Source organism: Notamacropus eugenii, chromosome 4 (assembly GCF_028372415.1).
Source record: "Notamacropus eugenii isolate mMacEug1 chromosome 4, mMacEug1.pri_v2, whole genome shotgun sequence".
NCBI classification, from domain to species: Eukaryota; Metazoa; Chordata; class Mammalia; order Diprotodontia; family Macropodidae; genus Notamacropus; species Notamacropus eugenii.
In genome coordinates, this window is record NC_092875.1 from 443,348,488 (window position 1) to 443,373,579 (window position 25,092).

The following is a 25,092-nucleotide window of genomic DNA, read 5'->3' on the forward strand; positions in this document are numbered from 1 at the left end:
TAATAAAATGAGAATCATTTCTGATTCTTTGAGACTCCATTTGAGGTTTTCTTGGCAAAGACGCTGGAGTGCTTTGCCATTTCCTTTTCCAGCTCATTTTAAAGATGAGGAAACTGAGGTAAACAGGGTTAAGTAACTTTCCAGGGGTGACACAGCTAGTAAGTGTCCCATAGCATAATAAGTAACATATAATTACCTTGGAAAGGTAGATTAGACCCAGATTGTGAAAGGCTTTAAATGACTAAGAGAAGAGTTTGGCAATAGGGAGCTACTGGCGCTTCACAGGTCATATTTGAACTAAGCAGGAGGAGTCTTCTTGACTCCAGGCCAGGCCCTCTATCCACTGCACCACCTGACTGTATGGAGCTTACTAATTTATGGAATTAAACTGAATTGAATTTTGTGACCTGAATATTATATTTTAGCTTCATGTGTAGTGTTTCACTTTAAGGCTTTCTCAAGCAAGACTTATAAATAAAGATACATAAGATATTTGCCTGTCAGGACTTTTCCTAACTTAATCCCTTCCCTCTTCAAAATGTTTTAATCTCACAATAATAACTTACATAATTTGTGGAGAGGAGAAAAGAGGAGATTATATTCAAATTAATTAATTTCAGGAAATAGCATAAATGTAAGGATCAGGACAATAAAAAAAAAAGCTTTTAGAAAAAAATGACCCTTCTTCTCTAACTGCAAAGTAAACAGATCACTACCAGAGAGAAGTCTCTCTATTCATAGCACAAGCTGGATTATTACATCATCTTCTACTGGAATATAAATTTTCTGAAAATGACATGTAATCATAACATGGATATATATGGAATATAACTGATAATTTAATGAAAAACCTTAAATAAGCACAAGATACTGACTTAATCCCCAGAACAGCATGTGCATTGATTACTTGTAGCTATGAATAAGACTATTCCCCTCCCCCACCACACACACACAAACCCGCCCCCCTGCCCCTCTCTTTCTCTCTCTCATTCTCTCTCTCACTCAAAGCTCTGATTGCTTAAATATCAAGTCCCTGGGTTATTAGGATGAGACAAGCAAGAGATTCAACCTTCATTGTACAGGAGAGGTCTTCGTGCAGATTATTTAGTCCCTAATAATCAGAGTAGTTCCCATAAAGCACCACATTTGGGGAGAGCCAATTAAAAGCTTCCGTGAGTGAGGAAGGGCTGCTAGAGGTCAGTGTTCCATTTCCTGCTTTTCTGTAGGACTTATTACTTCAACGATGGTTTTACTGAATTATTTTTGGTATCATTTGGCCCACATTATATGGAGTAGTGCCCACAGCTTGGCAAGCTGCATTCTGGGAAGTTACCAAATCTTTCTTTATCTTGGCAAATAACAAAGCTTAAAGGTAAAATTAAAGTCTCTAGAGAGTGGCTCCCAAAATTAAAGGCTTATATTAATTACAATATATATACTTTTACATAAAATTTACATTGTGGTCTATCTTCATAAAAATACATTTGATTTGACCAGAATTTCAAAATTGAACTTAGGCACATAGTAATGAATACTTTTAATCTTGTTTACTGAATTTATCTGTTTTCTCAATCGTTCAATATAATTTTAATGATTATATTCCAATTTATGGAAAATTTCAAAGTTCTTCTCTATGTATGTATAGATGTATTAGACTAAAGAGTTACAGTTATAAAAATTAATCAGATAAAGGAAATGTTAACTCACCCAAGGAATAAGAAAAAACAATTTATTGTGTGATGTTTATTAGTACACAAATAACCTAGTCATGGATATTTATTTCAATGAAAAGGAAGAGAGTGGATTAAAATAAGCATCAAGTGAAATAAGTGAAATTTCAAATGGAAAAAAAAATTAATGAACATTGAACAAGAGACATTTTCCCTCAAGCTTGCTCCTCTTTCAAAGCTCTCTACTGAAGCTGAGGGTACACCTCCTCCTACTCATCCCAGTTCACAACTTGTAGTGTTCTACTACTCCATCTCCCTCACCCCATAAATCAGTTGCTAAGCGTCAGTATCACCTCTATACCTCCCACATCTGTCCCCTTCTCACCACTCATGTGGTGGCCATCTAGTTCTCATCATCTCTCTCAGACTACTGCAAATAGCTTTTCAACTGGTCTCTCTATCGTCTCTCCCCTCCCCAATTCATCCTCTACGTAGCTGCCAAACTAATATTCTGGAAGCACAGACCTGACCAGATTACTCACTCAGCTGACTAATTAATGAATACTTAAGAACCTGATATATGTTAAGCATTTAGGAATATAAAGATAAAATGAAAGTGATCCTACCTCAAGGAGCTTGAATTCTATGAGGGGAGAAAATATGGGCACACAGAAGTGCACAAAATGCATATACACATACTCAATGGAGTGCATTTTCTGCTCATCAACTCGAATGACTCAACATTTCCTACAGAATCAAATGCAAACTCTTTTGTCTAGCATTTAAAGTCCTTCACAATCTGGCTCTAACCGTATTATACATTACTCTGCTTCGCACTCTTCTCACCCTTGTCTCTAAGAATCTTTAGTTAACTGTTGTCCAGTTGTTTCACTGGTGTCCAACTCTTCATGACCCCATTTCGGGTCTTCTTGGCAAAGATACTAGAGAGGCTCACCATTTCCTTCTCCAGCTCATTTTACAGATGAAGAAACTGAGGCAAATGGAACTAAGTGACTTACCCAGGGTCATATAGCTAGTAGGTGTATGGGGCCAGTTTTGAACTCAGGTCTTCCTAATTCAAGATCTGGCACTCTATCTGCTGTGCTCCCTAGCTGCCCTAAGAATCCTTCGTTTCCTTCAAAGCTCAGATCCAAAGCCATTTTCTACATGAGGCCTTTTCTGATCCCCAGTCCCTCCAGCTGCTAATACCTCTCCCACTGCTCTGAAATAACTTTTATTTACTTCATATACATGTATAAATGTTGCTTCCATCAAGAGATGGTAAACTTCCTTGAGTCAATAAATTTTGATTAACTGGTGAAACACAGCAAACAAATCCTACTTGATTCCTAAGTTTTAAGAAAAGTGGTAGTAAGGAAGGTATCACTTGCTTTTATTATTTTAGTAAAATACATTTTTCCCTGCAAGTCTTTGTCACCTTTGATCATATATATCCCTAAAAATATCTAAATGAGGATACAGAGGCACGAGGAGCAAGAAATAAACTCATTTGGAGTCAGAAAACATACTGTACCTTGGATTTTGAAGATAACATCAGCAAGCATGGGTGTATTAAAGAAAAACCTGAGAGAAGTATTATAGAGCCAGAGGGGTTTTCTGGCCTGATAGGATCTGCAGTTCTTCAGGCAATTCATCTACAAGGCACAAGAAAAATAATGTTGAACAATAGCTTGATTATTTTGAACCACATGCATAATCACTATAAATTGTCCATTTCTCTTAAGAGCAGAGTCTTTTAGAATTGGACAAAAATTAGAATTATCTAACCCAGTGTTTTATAAACTGAGCTGCAAGGAATCCTGAAACAAACCAAGTCTATTTAAAAAAAAATAAGCCATATATTTGTTAAAAGACATAAAATACTGTCATTTTCAAGGATGTTACAAGGGATTGGTTCTACCATGCTGAAAAGTTTGAGTCACTAATCTAATTCATCTTCCTCATCTAAGAACCCATATTCTTATCTATTTGTAAGTTGCTGCTAATGTTCACATTTGCATTCATGTTTATATAGTAAGGTTGACTAAACAAAAAAAGGGAAAAAAGAAAGGATTCCGAATGAAATCCACCGTCCACCAAAGTGAAGGGTGAAGCAGGGACCATAAAGGGTGAAGTAATATGAATAAAATCAAACTGGATGACCCAATGTGAATTACAAGACAGGGTAAAAAGAATAATTGCTTTTGAGAGTGGAGTGGTGCTGATCGGGCCCTACCCTGCCATGTGCAGAACTGGTAGAAGTGTCCCAGAAAGGGAGCCAGAGTTAAGACTGGCCAACAGGCAAGTGCTGGATTCTCTAAGGCACACCCCCCAGCTTCCTGCATCCAGGATCATCATACATTCTAATGCAAGTGCAGCTGGGATTAGGGGGATGAGGGAGACAGAGGTAGAGGGTGGAAAGAGGACTTCAGCTGCTTGTCTCACAGAAGACAGAGAGTCTGGCTCCTGGTGACAGCTTGCTAATTTGCCCTTTAACTCAGGGCAATTCAGAAAGAGGGATGGAAAGTGTTTTTCTTCCTTCCACATGGGAAGAAAGTAAGTTGCCTGCTGCAGAGGGAAGAAAAGATAATTTAAGTAATATATAAGTATTTTCCATCAAGAGGCCTCAAAGGACTCTAAGGAGCTTTACTGCTGTGAAGCTAACAAATCATTAGCCTCCCTAAACAGTCACTTCAGTAACAGTATTTATTCAGTAGATCCGTTGAGTGCTCAAAATAAAAAACACTACCTTCCTTCTTCATCACACATACAGGGATTATGTTTCAATGTAACCAGTTGGCCTCCTGACACATATACTTCAAGTCAAACGACTGGGTTGGGGAAGAGAACACAGATAAATATCTCTGTAGATATCCATAAAAGCAACTTGTTCTCAAGGAGGGACTCTTAAGCTGGGATCTATTCATTTAAAAAACAGTTTTAATAACTATTTCAATATGACTGGTTTCCTTTGCAATCCAAAGTACTTTAGTTGATGCATGGAAAAACATTCAGAGAAGGAGTCCTAAGTCTTCACCAGCCTGCTGCAGGGGTCCATGACATACAAAAAAAGTATGAACCTTGACTCTAAAGAGGTAGAGGATCCTGAGAAATAGAAGATGATCTGTTCGAACCTTGCTACAAACTGCTTATCTAAATTGGATTTTGGCTAAAAGTTGCAGCTATACCATAGACGTATGCCCTGGACTTAGCCATTATCTGTAGCCAACAAAACAGGAGGGAAAAGGGCTTTTCTTCTATCCTACACTTCTTTGTTGGAGAAAGAGACAAATGCCCTTTGCTTCACTTGGGAAACAGATACATAAAATCTTAATTGAGTCCTCCTGCTGTTTCTAAATCTGTAAACTAACAACTTTGAAGGCTAAATAATAGGCTACAACCATAACAGAAACATTATACAAAATGTAATTAAAGGCAAAAAGCATATATATTTCATCTCGTGCAACTATGGGACAATGGAAAAAACTATAGTTTAAGAGCCTGAGAATCTGGGACAGAATCCTGCCTTACTTAGGTGCTAAGTACATGTATGACCCTGAGCAGTTTCCTCTTCTATAAAAATGTGGGGGTGCTGGACCATGACCTCTGGGGTCCTTTCCAGTTATGGATTTGTGAATTTATGACCTTTGCATGTCATAGAGACGATCTATCTTCTTGCCTAGTCTACCTATTTTTGTTTGTTGCAGAAATTAAAGGCTACACTAAGTACATAATGCAGCATACACATCAAAAAATTTAATAAATTTGCCCTTCAACGTTGTTCATAGAATGCTTCTCTAAGTGGGACCAAAGTTATTAAAATTTAAAATACACAAGAATTTTATGATGATCTGTACAAAAATGAATTATCTTTAACCTCTGAAACCACATTTATAACTATATTAACTTCTTAAAACTTGGAACAAATGCAAAAAACTGAAAAAAAATGAAAGACAATGTAAATTACCTACCATTTGTGGCATTTAAGTTGAAGAGATATTGTTTCTGGGTAACTTAATAATTTTATTAATAATGCCTGCATTTTAATAAAAGGATGGTCATTTGGCCATCTCTCTCTTAGACCAAAGACCCTAATGTTGTTGGGCTCACAATTTATGTGCCCTTGGAAGAGGAGGTGGCAATTAACTCTGACTGGTTAACAATTAGTGAGAAAACTATTATTAAATTATTATTATTACTAATAATACTATTATACAATAAGGGTCTTGGGGTACAGGACTTAGATCACCCAAACTTGGTCAAAGAGACTCATCAATTCCCATATCACCTGTCTGACAAAAGGGAGAATCAACATTTCCCCAGATCTTTCTGCCTAAGCACAAAGAACAGGAATGCACCCATTAGCCCAAACCTAGAACTTCTTTTTACTATCTTCGACTAGATCTCAGCCATCCTGCCTGGGTAAGTATTTTAGAAAGATTTCCCATACTGGTTGATTTCTGGATGAGGAAGTTGAAAAAGGGGGAAAAAACTGGTTCTGATTCAGTAATTAGTTATTAATATAAAAGAGAAATAATCATTTCTTGTATATCAAAAACAAAGGAACTAGGAAAAAGATCAAAGGGAAATAATTTAAGAATAATTAGATTCTTTGAAAACCATAACTAATCCCTTGATGCCTTATTTCATGAAGTCATCAACTAGAGGATAAAGTAAAAACTGAAGGAATTCACCTCCTAAAAGAAACCTTAAAATTAAAACTTCAGAAGCATTAATGTCAAAATCCAGACCCTACAATTAAAAAAAAAAAACTCCAAAGGATAATGAAAGAAAGATTTCAAGTTCTAATTAGACGAAATCTGAATCACATAAGATGCTGAAGTTAAAGGAAAGATAATCCTGGGATATGACATTTCAAAAGGTAAACAATGAGGCTTACAACAACAAGAAAAAATAACTTACTCTGTGAGAATTAGTGTAATTCTACAGCAGAAAAAAATGAATCTTTAATAGAAAGAAAGATTTCTAATTTAAACACTCTAGATTGGAAAGCCCACACTATGTAGAAACCCAGAAAAATAAATACACTTGAGCAAATAGACGGGGCTAAATAATGATGAAGTTTTACATTCTAATAAGAGGAGAGTTAAGGATTCCTTTAGAATCCTAAAAAATTCAAGCATCACAGAGGGAACTGAATAAGAATAACCTGGGATTGGGGGTGGTTTTCTTCCATACTGATGATCTTAAGAGAGGAAATAAAAAAGAAGGGAAAAGTAATACACTAGGGAAGAAATGAGGGCAAGGGTGTGGAACTTATTTCTCATTATTGGGGTATACAAAGTATATAAAAAATAAAGTGGAAGCAAATCTATTCAATTAAAGATCACAAATCTATCCAATTAAAGATCACAAATCTATCCAATTAAAGATCACAAATCTATCCAATTAAAGATCACAAATCTATTCAATTAAAGATCACAAATCTATTCAATTAAAGATCACAAATCTATTCAATTAAAGATCACAAATCTATTCAATTAAAGATCACTAATGTTGAACATACTCCTTTTTCACCACCTTCTTCTCTGGAAAAAGAGTTAGGCAAAGAGAGGAAAAAAACTCTAAAAGCATATGACAGAAGGAAATATACAATAGTCAAGAGTCAACAAACATTTATTAAGCAAGGACTCCCTACGTATCAGTCACTGTGTAGAGAAGAAAGCTAGCATTTACATATGGTGTCCCAAAGTCTTAATGCAGATTTAAGCTATAAATTTTTCAGGCTGCTAGCACAAATGGATGCTGGTATGGGAGGAAGAACTGCAGAAGAGCTTACGTTTGGACCATATTACAATAGGTATTTCTAGTGACCTCTTAAATAGCAAAGTGAGTAGATATTTGATTTGGAAAGGAGAAGAGTCCTTGGCTGGGAGAAGGGGAGAAATGGGGAAAAAATTTGAAATTCAAAACTTTGTGCAAGTGAATGCTGAAAACTGAAAAGAAATAAATTTAATAATTTTAATAAATAAATTTAATTAATTAGAAAGAAGTAGAAAGCTTGGACTTATGTCATATACTCATACAGGGAAACTGAGTCCAGAAACTCAAACTCCTATTGAATGAGAAATAAGAATATTTCTAAGGGACTCATGAATGAGCAAAAAACATCTTGAAGACACATGCAAAATAACTTAAGGATCTAACTGAAGTCTGACTTATAAGACTTTAGATGCCAAAAAAGTTCAAATTATTCTTGAACGCTAGAAACTGGAAATGAGGTGATAACTCTCCAAAGTAGTCTTAATTGGTTTTATTTGCAAGAATGTAAAGCAAGCAGTACAGTAGTCTCCTCATGCAAGGGGCTGGAATAGAATTTATTATATACTTCTGGTGAACTCAAAAAAGCAGGACATGATAAGCTCTTCAGAAAAAATAGATATGGTAGCACTCTGGTGATTCCTGAGTGGGAAAAGAAAGGAAAATACTATTTTTCAGTTGTGCTTATCATTTCTATAAAAACTGACCTTATAGTAGGGCATAAAAACTTCTTAAACAACTTCAAAAAAGCAGAAATATTACACATATGCTTTACTGACCACAATGCAACAAAAATTACAATCTAAATGCCTCTGAAGAAAAGATTCAAATTTAAATGAAGACTAAATAATTTAATTCTATAAAACAGGTAGGTCAAATTAGAAGCCATAGGAACATTAGATAATTTCATCAATGAAAATGACCACAAAAAAAAAGTAAAATTTTTGGAATGCCTCCAAAGCTATTCTGAAGGGAAAATGTATATATCTAAATATTTTCATCAACAAAAGAGAGAAAAAGCAGACGAATTACTTGACATACAATGGAAGAATCAGAAAAGCAATAAATCATAAAACTCTAAGCACAAAGATAGGAATTCTGAAAATCAAAGATTAAACAAAATAAAATTGAAACCCAAATGAAAGATGAATTGATAAAACTATAATACTGAAAATATTTCTGAAAATAATAAACACATAAATTATTAATTTGACTAAAAGAGATGAAAACAAAATTAACCACATAAAAAATCAAAAAAGAGAATTCTCAACAAGTGAAGAAGCAACAGGGAAGTCAATGGCAACTATTTTGCTAACTACATAACAACAAAATTGCTAACTTAAAGGAAATGATTAAATATTTACAAAAATACAAAAGACCCAGATTGAAAGTAAAAGAAAGAGGACTTTAAAAAATATAATCTAAGAAAAAGAAATTGAATAAGCCATAAATAAATTGAGGGGAAACCCCACAACCAAACGGATATATCAGTGAATCCTATCAAACATTCAAAGAATAATACTTCCAATATTATGCAAAACTATATGATAAAATAGAAGAAGAGATCCTATTAAACTCTTTTTATGATGCAAATATGATCATCATAGATAAATCAGGGAGAGACAAATTAGAGAGGAAAAGCTATAGACCAATATCCCAAATGAATTAATGATGAAAAATTGAATAAAATATTAGAAAAGAGATTACAACAACATATTTAAAAGATTTTACACTATAATCAGACTGGATTTATACCAGGAGAGCAGACCTGGTTTGAAATTTAAAAACAATAAACATAATAGACTATATTAAAAATAAAAATAATAAAAACATGCTATCAATAGATATAGAAAAAAACATTTTATAAAATACAACATATATTTGGTTTTTAAAAACTTTTAAAAACATAGGAATAAACTGGCTTCTACTTAATATGAGAAACAGTATATATGTAAAATCATCAGGTCACATTATATGTAATGGAGAAACACAAAAATGTCCTTGCTATAAAATCAGGGGTAAAGCCAGGTTATCAGTTATCGCTATTAGTATTTGATACAGTTTAAGAAATGCTTGCCTCATGGGTAGGCTGAGCTAATATAACAAAAATAACAATTTTACCTAAATTAATTTACTTATTCAGTGCCATACCAATCAAACTACCAAAAATTATTTTATGGAGCTAGAAAAAATAGTAACAAAATTCATCCGGAAGAACAAAAAGTCCAGAATATAATGGGAATTAATGAAAAGAAATTCAAGGGAAGGTGGTCTAGCCAAGCCAGATCTTAAATTATATTATAAAGCAGCAATCATCAAAACTACTTGGTACTGGGTAAGGAATAAAGTGGTGGATCAGTGGAATAGGTCAGGTATATAAGACACAATAGTCAATAACTATAATAATCTATTGTTTGATAAATCCAAAGACACCAGCTTCTGCACTATTTAACAAAAACTGCTGGGAAAACTGGAAAACAGTATGGCAGAAACTAGGCACAGACCAACATCTTACACCATATACCAGCATGAAGTCAAAATGGGTACATCATTTAGATATAAAGGCTGATACTATAAGCAAATCAGGAGAGCAAGGAATAGTTTACCTGTCAGATCTATGGAGAAAGGAAGAATTTATGACCAGATAAGAGATAGAGAACAGTACAAAATGCAAAATGGATGATTTATATTACATTAAATTGAAAAGTTTTTGCACAAATAAAGTCAATGCAACTAACATTAGAAAGGAAGAAGAAAGCTGAAAAATGCTTGCTACAGCAATAAGAAAAATAAGTTGACAGAATGAGCACAGGTAAAAAACAACAATATCCACTTTTTTTTTTTTTTTACAGATAATGATCATCACCTTAGGGAACTCTAAATAAAAATGAAAATAAATTTTTAAAAAATAACTTCAGTAGTGGGGTATAAAATAAATCCACAGAAACAAATAGCTTTCCTGTATATCACCAACAAGCCTAGCAGCAAGAGACAGAAAGAGAAATTCAATTCAAAGTAACTACAGAATGTATATTTGGCAGTCTTCCTATCAATACATATTCAAAAACTGTTTGATTATGACTACAAAATATTTTTATAGAAGTAAATACAAGCTTAAATAACCAAAGAAATATTAATTGTACATGTCTGTGCTGTGCTAACATAATAAAAATGATAATGCTATCTAATTTAGTTTACTTCTTCAGTGCCATACCACACCACAAAAGGGTTACTTTACAGAGTTAGCAAAAAAAATAACAAAATTTATGTGAAAGAATAAATGATCAAGAATCTTAAGGGAAATGATGAGAAGAAATGGAAAGGAAGGGGGGCCTAGCATCTCAGACCAGATCTCAAACTATATTACAAAGCAGCAATCATCAAAACTATTTGGTCTTGGTTAAAAAATAGAAAAGTTGATCAGTGGAAGATACCAGTTCAAAGAGATTCAGAAATAATTCAAAACAGTAGCACAGTGTTTGATAGACCCTAGAACTCCATATACTAGAATAATGACTCACTATTTGACAAAATCTGTTAGGGAAACTGGAAAACAGTTCAACAGAAATTAGATTTAAAACCAACATCTCATACTATATATGCTATAATAAGCTCCAAATAGATACATGAACTTTATTGTTTTTAAAAGTCACACAAACAAATTAGAGGGGATGGGAAGGAGATAGATACCTTTTGCAGCTATGGATAAGAGAAGAATTCTTGACCAAACAAAGGACAGAGATGACAGAAGATAAAATAGTTTCGATTATTTAAAATTCAAAAGATTTTCACAAACAAAATCAATGAAGTTAAAATTAAAGGGAAACAGTTGAAAAAATTTTGCAGCAAATTTTTGATTAACATTATATTCAAGATACAGTGAACTGATTCAAATAATAAAAATGAGAGTCATTCCCCAATAAAAAAGTGGCTAACAGATGGAAAAACACAATTTTCAAAAGAAGAAAGTCAAGATATGAATAATCATAAGCACAAATGTTTCAAGTCACTAATCAAAGAAATACAAATTAAAACAATTCTGAGGTTCTACTCACACGTAAGATTTGATCTGATGACAAAAAATAAAAATGGTAACGTCAATTGTTGGAGGGACTGTGGGAGAACAAGTATACTAATGCACCATTGGCAGAATTGAGCATTTGTACAGCCACTCCAATGCACAATACCACAAAAGTCACTAATCTCTGCACACCTTGTGCAATACTACAACTGGGACCCATATGTACAAAAACATTCATATCAGAACTTTTTGTGGTAGCCAAGAAGTAGAGGTGAAGGGTGTACCCATCAACTGAGGAATGGCTGAACAAATGATGATACATTAATGTATTGGAATATTACTGTGCCAAAAGAAATGAAGAGAGATAAGAGAATCTGAGGAGGGCTGATATGAACTAATTCAGATTTAAGTGAGTAGAATGAGGACAAGTTATCAATAGACAAGAATATTTTCAAGAAAATTCTGAAAGCCTTAAAAATGCCAATCAGTACAATGACCAGTTAAGAATGAAGAAGACAGCTGACCAGTACAAAAGGACTGATGATGAAGCATGCATCCCACTTCTTGACACAGAGGTGATGGAACAGAGGTGCAGAATGAATGACATGGCTAATGTGTAGGTTTCATGTTGTTGTTACTGTTTTGCTTGATACGGCTTATTTATTACAGGGAGGATTTTCTTTTCCTTTTGAGTAAGGGAGTGTTGGGGGAAGAGTAAAGAACTAGTAATTGTAATTCAGAACAAAAGAAAAGAATAAGAGTATCAATAAAGCAGTTCTTTAAATGTATCGGAGAAAAGAGAAGAAGGTTCAGAGGGAAACAGAAAAAGATGGAATTAACATACTAAATTTATTATGTATACAAAAAGTACTATACATAATAGAAATCAAATTTTCAAAACAATTCTATTTTATGTTCTCTGTATGTGAAATGCTTACATTTGTTAATTTTTGTCAAGTTCATAATAACAAAGCAATTTTTACAATTATTTTTTAAAATAGTGCTCTTGTGCATCCATAGGCATACATGCACACACGCACACACAGACACACACACATGCACACACTCTGAGCCAATAAAGTATTGTTGACCTGGTACTCTAGTGAGAAATCATCTCTCAAAATAAAGCTTAACCAACAACAGAAGCAACCTCTTACTAAAAGATTAGACTGAAAAAACCTGTTCTGTGAGCCTATGGAAATGTTCAGAAGGATAGAATACATAAGTAACCATTTTAAAAGGAAAAAGTCATTTAGATCTTCATACACAAATAAAGTAAAAAAATAAAGAGTGATGATTTTAACTTATTTTTAATAAAATACTGAAAAGATAAAAACATGATTTAAGAAAAAGACTCACATATCATTAGACTGTATCCTTGACTTAGTATTATATACCCCTTTCTGAAGACTTCCTACTATTCATGAAGGAGAGATCAGAAAAAAACTATAGTTAACTAATTTACCTTCCCTGGTGTTTTCAATATACATTTAACCTTCTCAATTACACCTAAAACATCACTAGGGTCTTTCAGCTTCTTCTTTACATCTTCTTCCAACTCTTCCCATTGAAAAGCACCTGTGAATGAATAAGAAAATAAGCAAAAAATGAGTTCATTCATATTTAGAAATTGGTCACCCAGAAAGAGGAGACTGAAAGAACCTTGCTGTCAAAATATAAAACTGTCACACTTTGCTCAATTACATCCTTCTTGCAAAGTAAAAAAGTTAGTAGCTCACACTTATTGCTTCACTCCCCTAGTGAGGGAACAATGATATGAAAACAAATTCAAGTAAACATGCTCTTGGACTTGGCCTGAAGGCATAGGAAAATGACCCTGTTTAAGGTCCAGTTAGATCTTACTAGCTGACTTTTACTGTTGGTCACAGAAAATGTAGTAAGTTAGAGCATTATCATGTGATCATCTAGGGGAGAACCAAAAATCCAATGGCCAAGTCTACAAAGACAAAATGTGTCAACACCTGGGCTATCGTAGAGTGAGTTCAGAATGTATTATGCACTCAGTTCAGACGAAGACCCCAAGTGAAGTCTGAGGGTCAAACTGGTGATGAGTAGTGTCTAAATTCTTTCACTGTGAAACATGGATATTAGGTTTACATTACTTAGATTCATGATGATAGTTTACATTTTATGTCATTCACCAAATATACAAGTTCAAAACACACTGTTGACTGTAAGATAAGGATTTTTCATATACTGCAACAAATATAATGCAAGAAACATTCATAAAACATCTACTGTGTGTAGAGCATCATTATAGGCACTGAAAGAGGTACCGAATTAAAATAAAATAAAATTTCTCCCCTTAAAGAGCTTACAATTTAGTAGGGAGATATATCAGATACCAGTAAAGATAATGCTCTCTCTCTCTCTCTCTCTCCCTCTCTCACTGTCTCTACACACATGCGTGTAAAATATAAGGCCAGAGGGGAAAGGGTCTTTTACCAATTAGGGGATCGAGGAAGGCTTCCTGAGAAAGTAGCATCTGAGGTAAGACTAAAAGACCAGAGGGAAGGTATTTTAGGCCTAGGCAAAAGGCATAGATCAAGAATAATAGGTTACAAGAAATAACTCTTGAAATATGGTTTACCTAGAGTTAAAATTAAAGACTGGAGCAGAATTTATAATGTATGAAGGTTTGATATACGGTCGGAGAGTAAAAGTACCCAGAAAGTAGATAACATGAATTAGGATAGTACTAGACTCCTGAGGGCACTCTCTTCCAGATAGAAGATTTGGAATTTTACTATGCAGGTGATAAAATTAAAGACTCTAAATTATGAGGGACCTCAAAACCATCTAATCCAAGCTACATTTGAATAAAAATCCCTTCTGAGACATCCCCAACAACTGATAATCCAGGATGTGCTTGGCCAGCTAAGATGAAGAGAAGCCAACGTCTCTTACTTTTGTCAGGAAGCCTCCTTCCCTTTCATGGAGCCAAAATCTGCTTTGTGGCAGCTCCTGCCCAACTGCACCCCATTCTGTCTTCTGCAGCCAAGAAGAGTAAGCCTAAACCCTCTTCCATCAAGTAATTAAAGATAGCTACCATTCCTCTAAGTCTTTTCTTCCCCAATTCCTTCAAGTAATTCATAAAGCACTAGCTTTACCTAGACACTTCCTAACTTGTCAATGTTCTTCCTAAAATGTGGTCCCTAGAACTGAACACGATATTCCGGGTGTGGTCTTACCAAAGCTATCACCTCACCCATTTCAGACACTGTGATTCTTTTTTTAATGCTACCTTAGACTAAATTACCTGCCATAAATTTTGACTCATATTAAATTTGTAGTTCAGTAAAACTATAAACCTTTTTTAGATGAGTGGTTGTTTGACCACACTACTACCATCTTGTACTTGTCCAATTTATTATTTGAATCCAAGTTCAGGACTCTACACTTTCAGAGTTATGAAAAGGATCTGTGATTCCCAGTATGGGCCCTTCCTCCATCAATTCCAATATCAACTGGTCTATAATTTTGAAAGTAATTCCTTAGGGAATTACCTAAGACATCGAAAGGTTAAATGACTTACCAAGGGTTACAAACTTGGTAAATAATAGAGGTACAACTCAAACCCAGGTTTTTCTGATTCCAAGGTCAGCATTCTCTTACACCATGCTTCTTTCCTTTCTATTTATCCCCATTAAATTTCATCACATTTTATTTGGCTCAAAGTTCTAGTCTGTTAAGATATTTTTGGATACTGATTGTCATTCCACTTGTTAGCTATCCCTGCTGGCTTTGTGTTATCTGTCAGTTTGATACGTATGTCATCTCTGTTTTCATTCACAGCACTAATATAAAAATATTAAACAACAGATGGCCAAGAATCAAACCCTGGGGCCCTCCATTTGAGATCAACCTCCAAATTAATAATGACTACTCTTTAATGTCCAGTCATTCAACTAATTCAGAATTGACTTGACCTTTCTACAGTCCATACATATCTCTCCATCTTGTGCCATCAAAATATCATGAGATACTTTGCCAAATGCTATGCTAAAATCTAAATAAACCATAAATGCAGCATAGTCTGGTTCTCAATTCTGGCAAAACCTATTCTTGATAGAGCCATGCTGTATCATTCTCTCTTTAAGAAGTAAAATTTTAAGATTTTGCCAGGAATTCTAGCTGTTTGTCCAATCATTAGCCTGTAGTTGTGGAATACCCTCCATTGTACTTTTTGAAAATCATGGCATTTGCCCTACTTTAGCACAGTGCTGTCTCTTTGGCTATCCATAGTCTATCAAGATCACCAAGAGTGGCTTATTAATCACATCTCATGGTTCTTTTGATTACCCAAGATGTAGTTTATCTGGGTCTGGTGATTTGAACTCATCGAATACAGCTAACCGTTCTTTTATTATCTACTTAATTCTCCTGTCTTTCAATTTTCTATTAGTTATTTTTTCCCTTTTCTTCTCATCTGAAGATTATTCTTGTCAGGACCACAGAATATCATGACAATAGTAATATGAAGGATGGGTTGTAGCAGCAAGAAAGTAAAAGCAGAAATAAGTAACTACCATGACCTGGCTACTGACTGCCAAGGGTACGAGAACTGAAAGGACTTCACTTACCCTAACCCAGCTAGAAGGGAGGGCTGGGGTGCACAGGGTTAGGGGAGGATAGGTCATTGGGAAGGGAGAAGAAAAGTTTTAAATGAAAACTGAAAGTGTGCTGATTACCCCCTGAGAACTACTGGCCGTCTCCAAGGGATAACTCTACCTCTTCTGTTTCCTTAGCCCCAAGGAGAAAGAAGCCACAGCAACGTAGAGTTCCAGCAGATGGCGGCAGCAGCTCAGCCACCAAGCGACAAATGGAGGCTTCCGAGGTGGAGTGGAGCAGCAGCACCTGGAAGCGGGGGGGCCTCTAGGAAATGTCCACTTTCCCAACAGCATGGGGGTCTGTGGGAGGTTGCCTGTTTTCATCACCACACCATTAAAAATAATTCTATTGTTTGAGTTTCTGGTAACGGAACTTTTGTTATTTCCAATTCAATGCTTTGCTATTTGATTTACGGTTCCTGCCTGGTCTGACTGATGACTGAAGCGCTGTTTCTATAACTATAGTAACCGACAAGGTCCTGCACTGATCCTGGAATGGCCAGGAGTGCCAAAGCTGTATAGGACCCATACCATGTTACCATACCAGTCTGTCACAAAACACAACAGAATGAAAGCATAATGACCCTGAGTCAGTGGCCCTGCTAGAAAGTCACTTGTTCCCTCTAGCATTTCTTTTTCTCATATGTAAAATGCAGATAATATTACTAGCACTGCCTATCCATAAGTAGTGAAGAACTTTCTGTATGAGCCTCCAAATGCTATATCGGTGTGGGCGGTTATTAACAGGGATACATTTATCTTCTCTACCCAGTTCCTTGGCACAAACTTACTCCTCAAAACCACAGATTTAATGCTTGAAGGGATTCCAGAGATTAGTCCAATACCCTCTTTACAGATAAGGAAATTAAAACTCAAATGAATTAAGTGTCTAGGATAAACTGAGCCAGATCAAAACCCAAGACGTCTGACTCTAAACCCTATGCTCTTTCCACTGTTGATCACAGGACTTAGAGTTAGAAAAAACTTCAAAGTAGTCTTATCTAACACCTTTCTCTCTTTTTTTTTTTTTTTTTACAAATGAAGAAACTGAGGCCCAGAAACTTCTCAAGGTCATTCAGATAGGAAGGAGGGCCAGCTTTTGACCTCAAGTCTTCTGATTCCAGATCCAATGTTCTTAATACTATGATATGCTGCTGACTTCTAGTCTTTAGTCCTATTGTGAGGAAATCACTTTGCAACACAAAAAATGGTTTTTTTAAAACATGCTGTAATAGCCGTAAAGTAGGATGTTCTGGATTGAGTTTTAGCCAATCAAAGACTCTTGATTGATTAAATCAAACACACCTGATTAGGATTATTAGTAGGACTTGTTTTGCTGTTACACATGCTTAATACAATGTATTTAATGGTTTAATATAAGTATAGTGAAAAGTGTATTGATTTTGAAGTCAAAAGACCCGAGTGTGAATCCTAGCTCTGCTACTTATGTGCCTTTAGGCAAGTCACTTCTCAAGTAGGTCTTATTTCCTCATCTGTAAAATGGAGGAGGGGGCAAGGTAAGGCTCTATGTTCTCTGGAGTCCTTTTCCACTCTAGACTTAAGAACTTATAATCCCTTGGCTTCCTGTTCTAGATCGAGGTACAATGGTCTAAAGATCCTAAGACTATGGCAAGAATCCAGATTTGTTAAGGAAAAAAAATCTTCTGAAAGTAGGCTACTTACTCAATCCTCTATCATCCTTTCCCTTCTCTTTCTGCAGGGAACCTCATTCCACAGTCACTGAAAAAGTAGAGGCCACTTTTGTAACCTTCCTCTCTGTTTCACATTTTGTCTCAACATCACAGCTCATTCTCATTCTCTCTCTTTCTCTCTTCCCCCCACTGGCCCTTTTGGCTAAAACCAGTCCCTCTATTTGGGGTCTGAATTCCCTCCCCTCCCATGTGCTCCAGGAGCTCATGCCTAATTTCTCCCTAATTTTCAACCTCTATACACTAGTTCCTCCTTTTTTGCTTTCAAACATGCCCTGATCTTTCTCATTCTTAAAAAATAAAATAAAATAAAACTCTTCATTTGACTCTACCATGCCCTCAGGTTAACTCCTTTATATACATGTCCTTCCTTTCAGACAAACTCAAAGTTGTCTACATTTGTTGCTTCTACTTCTTCATTTCCCATTCACTTCTCGACCTGTTGCAATCTGGCTTCTGCCCTCAATACTAAATTGAAACAATTCTTTCCAAGGTCACTAAATGAGCAACATGGCTAACCCAATGGCTGTTTCTCATTCGTGTAGTATGTGACACTGTTGAGCCCTCCCCTCCTGAATATTATCATCCCTTTGGATTTTTACAACACTCCTCTCCTGACCCACTTCCTACATGACTGACCCATTTTTCTCACTGCCTGTTGCAGGATGATCATCCATGTCCAACCCCCTATGCTTAGATGTGCAGAAGAACTTGGTCATAGGCCCTCTTCTCTTTTCTTTCTGCACTGGGGTTGAGAGGTCTTCATCTTTTTGTGTGGATGTGTCATGGACTCTTAACAATCCGGAGAAGCCTATAGACCCTTTCTCAGAATAATATTTTAAAGGCATAAAATAAAATACATAAAGTCATACAAGAAACCAATTATGTTGAAATAATTATCAATATATAAAAAAAGTCCATATACTCTGAGTTAAGAACCTCTGGATACTCTTTATGTTAGTGATCTCATCAGTTCCCATAGATCTGACTATGCTTTACACACATCTGTTCCACATCTCTCTCCTGAACTCCAGTCCCTTCCTTCTGTGCTCCTCACCCTGGATATCTCAGAGGGACCTCTAAAACCACTTCTCCTCTTAACTTCTTATTTTGTAAAGGGAACCACAATTCTTCCAGTCATTCAAGTTCACAACCTAGGAGTTACATTCAACTCTTCACCCTCAATTATCTCCCATTTCTAAGACTTTGCCAAGTATTGTCAACTCCAATTCCTCAAGGTCCCTGACATCTATCCCCTTTTCTCTACTCAAACCATTCTAATTCAAGTCCTTTACAACTCTCCCCTGGACTACTGCATTAGCCTCTTCAGTACTCTCTATATATCCAGTCTCTCTCATCCAAGGCATTCTCCACACAATAGTACAATTGATATTCATAAAGCATGGGTCTAATTCTGTCCCTCTCCTGCTCAAGAGGTTTCAGAGGATAAAATGGATTTAGAATAAAATGCAAACCACTTTATTTGGTGCCCAAAGTCCTTCAGAATCTAGCTGTAGCCTATCTTTCCAAACTGTATTTATGTGTGTTTGTCCTTCGTTCTTGAATATTTCCAGACAATAGCCTCCCGTCAAATAAGCTTTACTTCATCCATACTGGCAGACTTGGCCATTCTCTATATACAGGGCATTCCATCTTGCACCTCCATACCTTGATATAGGCTGTACTGTATCTCTGGAATGCTATTACTTCTCACCTTCACTTTTTGGAAGCCCTAACTCCCTCCAAGGCTAAGTTCAAATGCCACCTCCTAGAAAAGCTGTATCCTGATTCTCCCAGTTATTAATACCTACCCATCACTCCAATTTATGTTGTGTAAAACTTCAATTTATTCATCTATGAGCATGCTATATGTCCCCAGCACTACCACCACCCCACCCCACCCATCCCTCCGCCAAGGAATAAAAATGCCTTCAGGGGAGGGGCTGTCTCATTTGTGTAGTTGTTTTGCTGGGAATTAACCCATTGCCTGTCACATAGTTGGAACTTAAGAAGTCCATGTTGATAGATTAGAGAATAGTTGATGAGTAACTAACAGCTTTGAATAAGACGATATGTCAGAACACATGTGAACCCTTTTGTCAGCTGCAATGATAATTCTATTTACCTCTCAAATAGCTGCAGACACTACACTGCTTATACTTCTTATCAATGCAATAAGATCCAGTCTAGTTCCTCCCTTTATATAGCACCTCAATTCAAACACCCTTTATCTCAGCATGAGGTTCACATCCCTGTGTTCTGATTGCTAGTGCTACAATTAACTTTGCTACCTGATGCTTGAGGTAAGCTGCTGGCAGGGCTCCCTTCAGAGGTTGTACCCATTTCCCAGATAGCACAGCCCAGAGAACTGAACTGGTGCGATACCGATGCACTGTGGGAATAGCCCAGTATTTGAACATATCTGGCTGTGTTGGGGAATGATAAAAGGCAGCGTGGCGCAGTAGAAAGTAGGCCTCAAAATCAAGGATATGTGGTCAAGGCCCACAGTGGCTATGTGACCCAAGGCAAGACACTTAACCTCTCAGGGTCCCAGGTAACCCCTAAGATATTAAATTCTAATACAGCTGTTGATCTGCATTGATACAAGGAGGTTTCCTGACCTAGCATTCTCTAAGCCAACTTCACAGGTCCAGTACAATTAACAGAAAAAAATCTCCACAATTGGTTCTTTATCAGGAAACAATGCATTTCCTCTATATTATATGTATTAAGATCCAGAAGAAAGCTAAGGACATGACTCTTTTGGTCTCAAGGGGAGAACTGTGTCTAATGTATTAAATTATTTCATTATTATCTGTTCTGCATCTATTATATATTTATCTATAAATCTATATCTATCTATATATAAATAATACATATAGATGATTTATCTATTTACATTTATATAACTAATTATATCCAGTTTCTCCAATACATAAAGTGAGTCCCCTCTGGGACTAACGAAGGTTCTACTTTACAAGGCGCTGTTTTCATGCACTAGGTCACAGCAGTGACTTCAAAGCATGAAGCCATTTTGAGAAGTATGTATCGAACCTCTTATAAAACGACAGCACATGGTTGAATAATTCATATACTCCAATGAACCTGTGATTTCATCATTGTGGGTACTTTCCAATGGAGCCACAGCCCATCCGTGCCTCCTCATCCTAAGTAACACCCTTTGCCCATAACTGCTACCAGTGTGCTGGGGGGGTTATTTTAGATATTTTATGGGAGTACCAAAGAAGCATGTGAGCTAACCCTAATCCACCTGCTATCCTGTGCTCCTAATACATGACCAGCCCATCTCCTTTTCTCGTTGTATAACTCGTTAGCCATTTGTTCTGTGAAGTTTGGATTCAGTCAAAGGGCCACACTTGAAAACCCAAAGAGCCACAGGTTCCCCACCCTTGCTAAACTATCTTTTTCACAACTTATTCCTTACAATTCATCATTGGTAGTAAGTTTCAGTCTATTTATGCCTAACACATACCTTTGACCTTTAGGTCACAAGCAATTTTGTTTCTTTGGAGGTCAACGTATTCCATGATTTTCAGTCACATGGCATCACCAGAAGAATTCAATTTTATGTGGATTTCTGTTGCCCTTTTATAAAGGCAGCTGAGTAGAGAGCTAGTATTGGACTGGGGAAGACAAGTTCAAATCCAGCCTCAGACACGTACTAGTTATGTGACCCTGGGCAAGTCACTTGATCTCAGTTTGCCTCACTTTCCTCTACTGTAAAATGGGGATAATAATAGCACCTACCGCCCAGGGTTGTTGTGGGAAATCAAAGGAGTATAATTGGAGAACTCATTGGAGAACTGATTCTTTTTCTGCCACTCTGATACTGTATTTGGTAAAGGGGAAGTGGGCTGCACAAGACTAGGGGCTATTTCATACTATTCCTCATTTCATGCATTATACTGTGACCAACGAATTCAATGCCTAGCAGGCAATCAGCTCCTGGCAATGAGCCTCTCTGCACTCATTTGGAATGACTGTCAGCCAGCCGGCACAGTCAGTCACTGGAACGTGTCCTTCCTGCATGGCAGAACCTGCCAGAGCTTGTGCTGTGTTAGCAAGTCTTCAAAAAACCAGGATGACCTACATGCCATAATGAGGCACAGAGGTAAGACCTTCGTGATGCATGAATAATTCATACTGTTTCAATTAGTAAATAAAATCTAGTTCTATAATGCTACTGTAAAGGAGAAAAGCTAAGTTCTTCCTCAAAATTTTCTGTAAAAAATAGTTACACTAACTAAATTCCTACTCCATATCTCATTGTAGTGAGAGAGATGACCTTGGGTTCATAAAGGCGATTCCAGAGAGTCTGACAAATCCCACTGTACTAGGAAAGTTTGGAGCATGGGCCCAATAATGTATTGTCTGTTGTATGAGGGTCAGATTAGCTAAGTTTGGAGAAGTTCAACATCAGATTGACAGCAAAATGATGAATTTTTTGGCCACAGAAACTCTCAAAGATCATCTCCTAATTTATAGAAGGGTGCTGATTTGCATCAGTAAATGAAATCCCCACAAATCACTGAAATAATGAAGAAATAAAGTATTATATACTGTTTTTGATTTCTATTCACAATTTAAGGTTCTTTTCTTCCCAATTAAATTTTTCCTAAAAGAAATCTTGAACCCAAGCATTCAAAATCTGAAATATAATAATCCAGAATACTAAGCAAAGTCCTTAAGCAAGATGCATTAATTCACATCATATATCATATCTTCTAGAGCTATTCATTTAACAAATCTGTATTAAGCAGCTACTACATGGAAGTTGCTTCTTCACTCTAATAAAAGCATTTTTGCTTTTGTCTAACTAGAATTGATTGAGAGCACTTAGTTAATCACTCTCCATAACCCATTGTTACCTGGCCCCTTCCTTCCCTTTAAGTCTTCTTACACCTTACTCCCTTCCATTTACTCAATAATTCAGTGACTCGGGTTTCCCTGTTGTGCCTTGTACAACACACTCCATCTCTCCTCTATGTGTATTTTCACCGACTACTTCCCATACCTGGAATTCTCTCCCTCCTGACTTCTTTCAAGTCTTACCTAAAATCTTCCCCTGGTTTGCCTTCTTAATGCTAGTGCTTTCTTCCAGAGATAATCTCCAATTTATCCTGTATGTATCCTATTTGTACATAGTTTGCATGCTGTCTCCCTCCATTAAATTGTGAGCTCTTTGAGGGCAGAACCTGCTTTTGCCTTTCTTTGTATATTCTTAGCACAATGTCAGGGCACAAAGTAGATGCTTAATAAATGTTAGTTGACTTGACTTCACTCATTTCCATCCCAATAATTCTATAACTTCCTTGTTCCTTATAGATATATGTACTGCTGGGCAGCTAGGTGGTGCAACGGATAGAGCACCAGTGCAGGAGTCAGGAGGACCTAAGTTCAAATCTCACCTCAGACACTTGACTCTCACCAGCTGTGTGACCTTGGGCAAGTCACTTAACATTGCCTCATCCTGGGCCATCTCCAGTCATCCTGATGAATATCAGGTCTCTGGATTCAGATGGCTCTGGAGGAGAAGTGAGGCTGGTGACCTGCACAGCCCTCCCTCACTCAGAGCAAAGTCAAGTGCAAGTCATGTCATCATTTCTCTGATGGCATGGTCTTCTTTGGCAACAAAGGACGAACACACATACATGCTGTTATTATTCCTTTTTTAAAGAACCAATTTCAATGTTAGATTTTGTGAATATGCATGCATATATGTAGGTTATACACAAACAACAGAAGGAAGAAAAGGTGACCTAATTTCTAGCATCAACAGTTCTGGAACTGTTGCCTACACACAAACAATGATACTCTTTCCCCTAATGTATCCAAAATAAATTCACCATATGTTCCCAGTTAAAAATTCTGAAGTACAGAACCAGATCAAAAAAGCTTCCCACTGATTACTCTTAGGAACATGATTAGCTTCAGTCTGAAAGGAGAAAGAAAAGCATATTCTAGCTACATGAATGAGTAGAAAGTTAAAGGTATAAATAGTTTCCCTTGAATTAGAAAGCTAGTTTTACTATCATTTCAAATCTTAAACTTTTCATTTATACTAATTTAGATGTGTGATCTTACCATGCTATACCCTTGTTGGTAAAACAAATTAGGGAAAATTTCTACTTCTTTGGATTTTAGGAGCATCTAAGAGCTGAAAAGAAAGGGAGCCAAGGAAAAGGTGATGGAGTGCTAGTTTTAGTATATGAATTGAACTTGAATAAGGCAGTATGGAGGAAAGAGTATCAAAAATTAAGAAAATTAGTACCAGAATTAATCTAAGTTGTATTCTTGCCCAAATATAGGATAATTTTTTGAGGGAAGCAATTTGGGTTAAGTGACTTGCACAAGGTCACACAGTTAGTAAGTGTGTGAGGCTGGATTTGAACTCAGGTTCAGTGCCTCCTAGCTGGCCCTGGGCTAATTTTCAAAGTATGCTTGAAAATTCCTCAGTTACTTAGTAGAGTGACTAGCTAAGTGATGAGATGGCAAACTAGCAAGATACTTTGCATATACTTGGCAAATTTATATTTCTAAAGTGAAAAATGGAGAAGAGTTTTTTGTATTCTCTTATATTTTGTAAAGATCCCAACACATCAAGGATCTTTGATTTTATTGGTACAGGAACTCCCTCCAAAAGAGATCAGATTTCATAATTTAGTAAATAAGGCTTAGGCAACTGCATTAAGCTCAGAGAAATTAATTGGCAAAACTTGTGTCAGAGGTGGAACTAGAGCCCAGACACTTCTAACTCCTAGCAGAGTGTTCCATCTACCCAGGCACCCTTCTATTTTTCTTCCCCTTTACATCTCCTACTTAAAACCTTATAGGTCAGAGTTCTGAGGCCCTGCTTTCATGCTTGGCATTCACATTGAAATAAAAGGGGCAGTGAGCTCCCCTAATCTTTGTTAAATACTGCTGATCATATAATAAGTTCTGCCTGTTCAGAAGAAAACAGAATATTTTATTCACTGCTGTTGTTTCACCACCAGTGTGACTTTACAGTAAAAACCCAGGCAAATAAGTCTGTTTGGAATCAAGAAGCTGGCTTGGATTGAATGGATTTCTTTTTCCTTTGTGGCACAATGACCTGCTTTCTTTTTATAGAATCCACTTCAAATAATAAACCAGAAGTGGAAGAAAGGGAAGCATGTGAACTGTCAAAGTGAACAAGACTACTGGGAAGGGCAACATGCAGGTTTCACATTCAAAAGTTTTAAAAACACTGAGTAGCTGGAGCCGTTCTGAGAAGATAC

General features: G+C 36.4%; 1 protein-coding gene across 6 annotated transcripts in view; it reads right to left on the reverse strand.

The window, feature by feature from the left end:
- The window catches only part of RHOBTB3 (Rho related BTB domain containing 3), a 143,663-nt gene that overhangs the window by 35,956 nt on the left and 82,615 nt on the right, over positions 1-25,092 (reverse strand). For all 6 annotated transcript variants that reach the window (XM_072606071.1, XM_072606069.1, XM_072606068.1 and 3 more), the window contains 2 exons: positions 12,938-13,050; positions 3,205-3,325 (listed from right to left, as the gene is read on the reverse strand). In XM_072606071.1, coding sequence (XP_072462172.1) covers positions 3,205-3,325; positions 12,938-13,050 — 234 coding nt within the window. The remainder of the gene's footprint in view (positions 1-3,204; positions 3,326-12,937; positions 13,051-25,092) is intronic.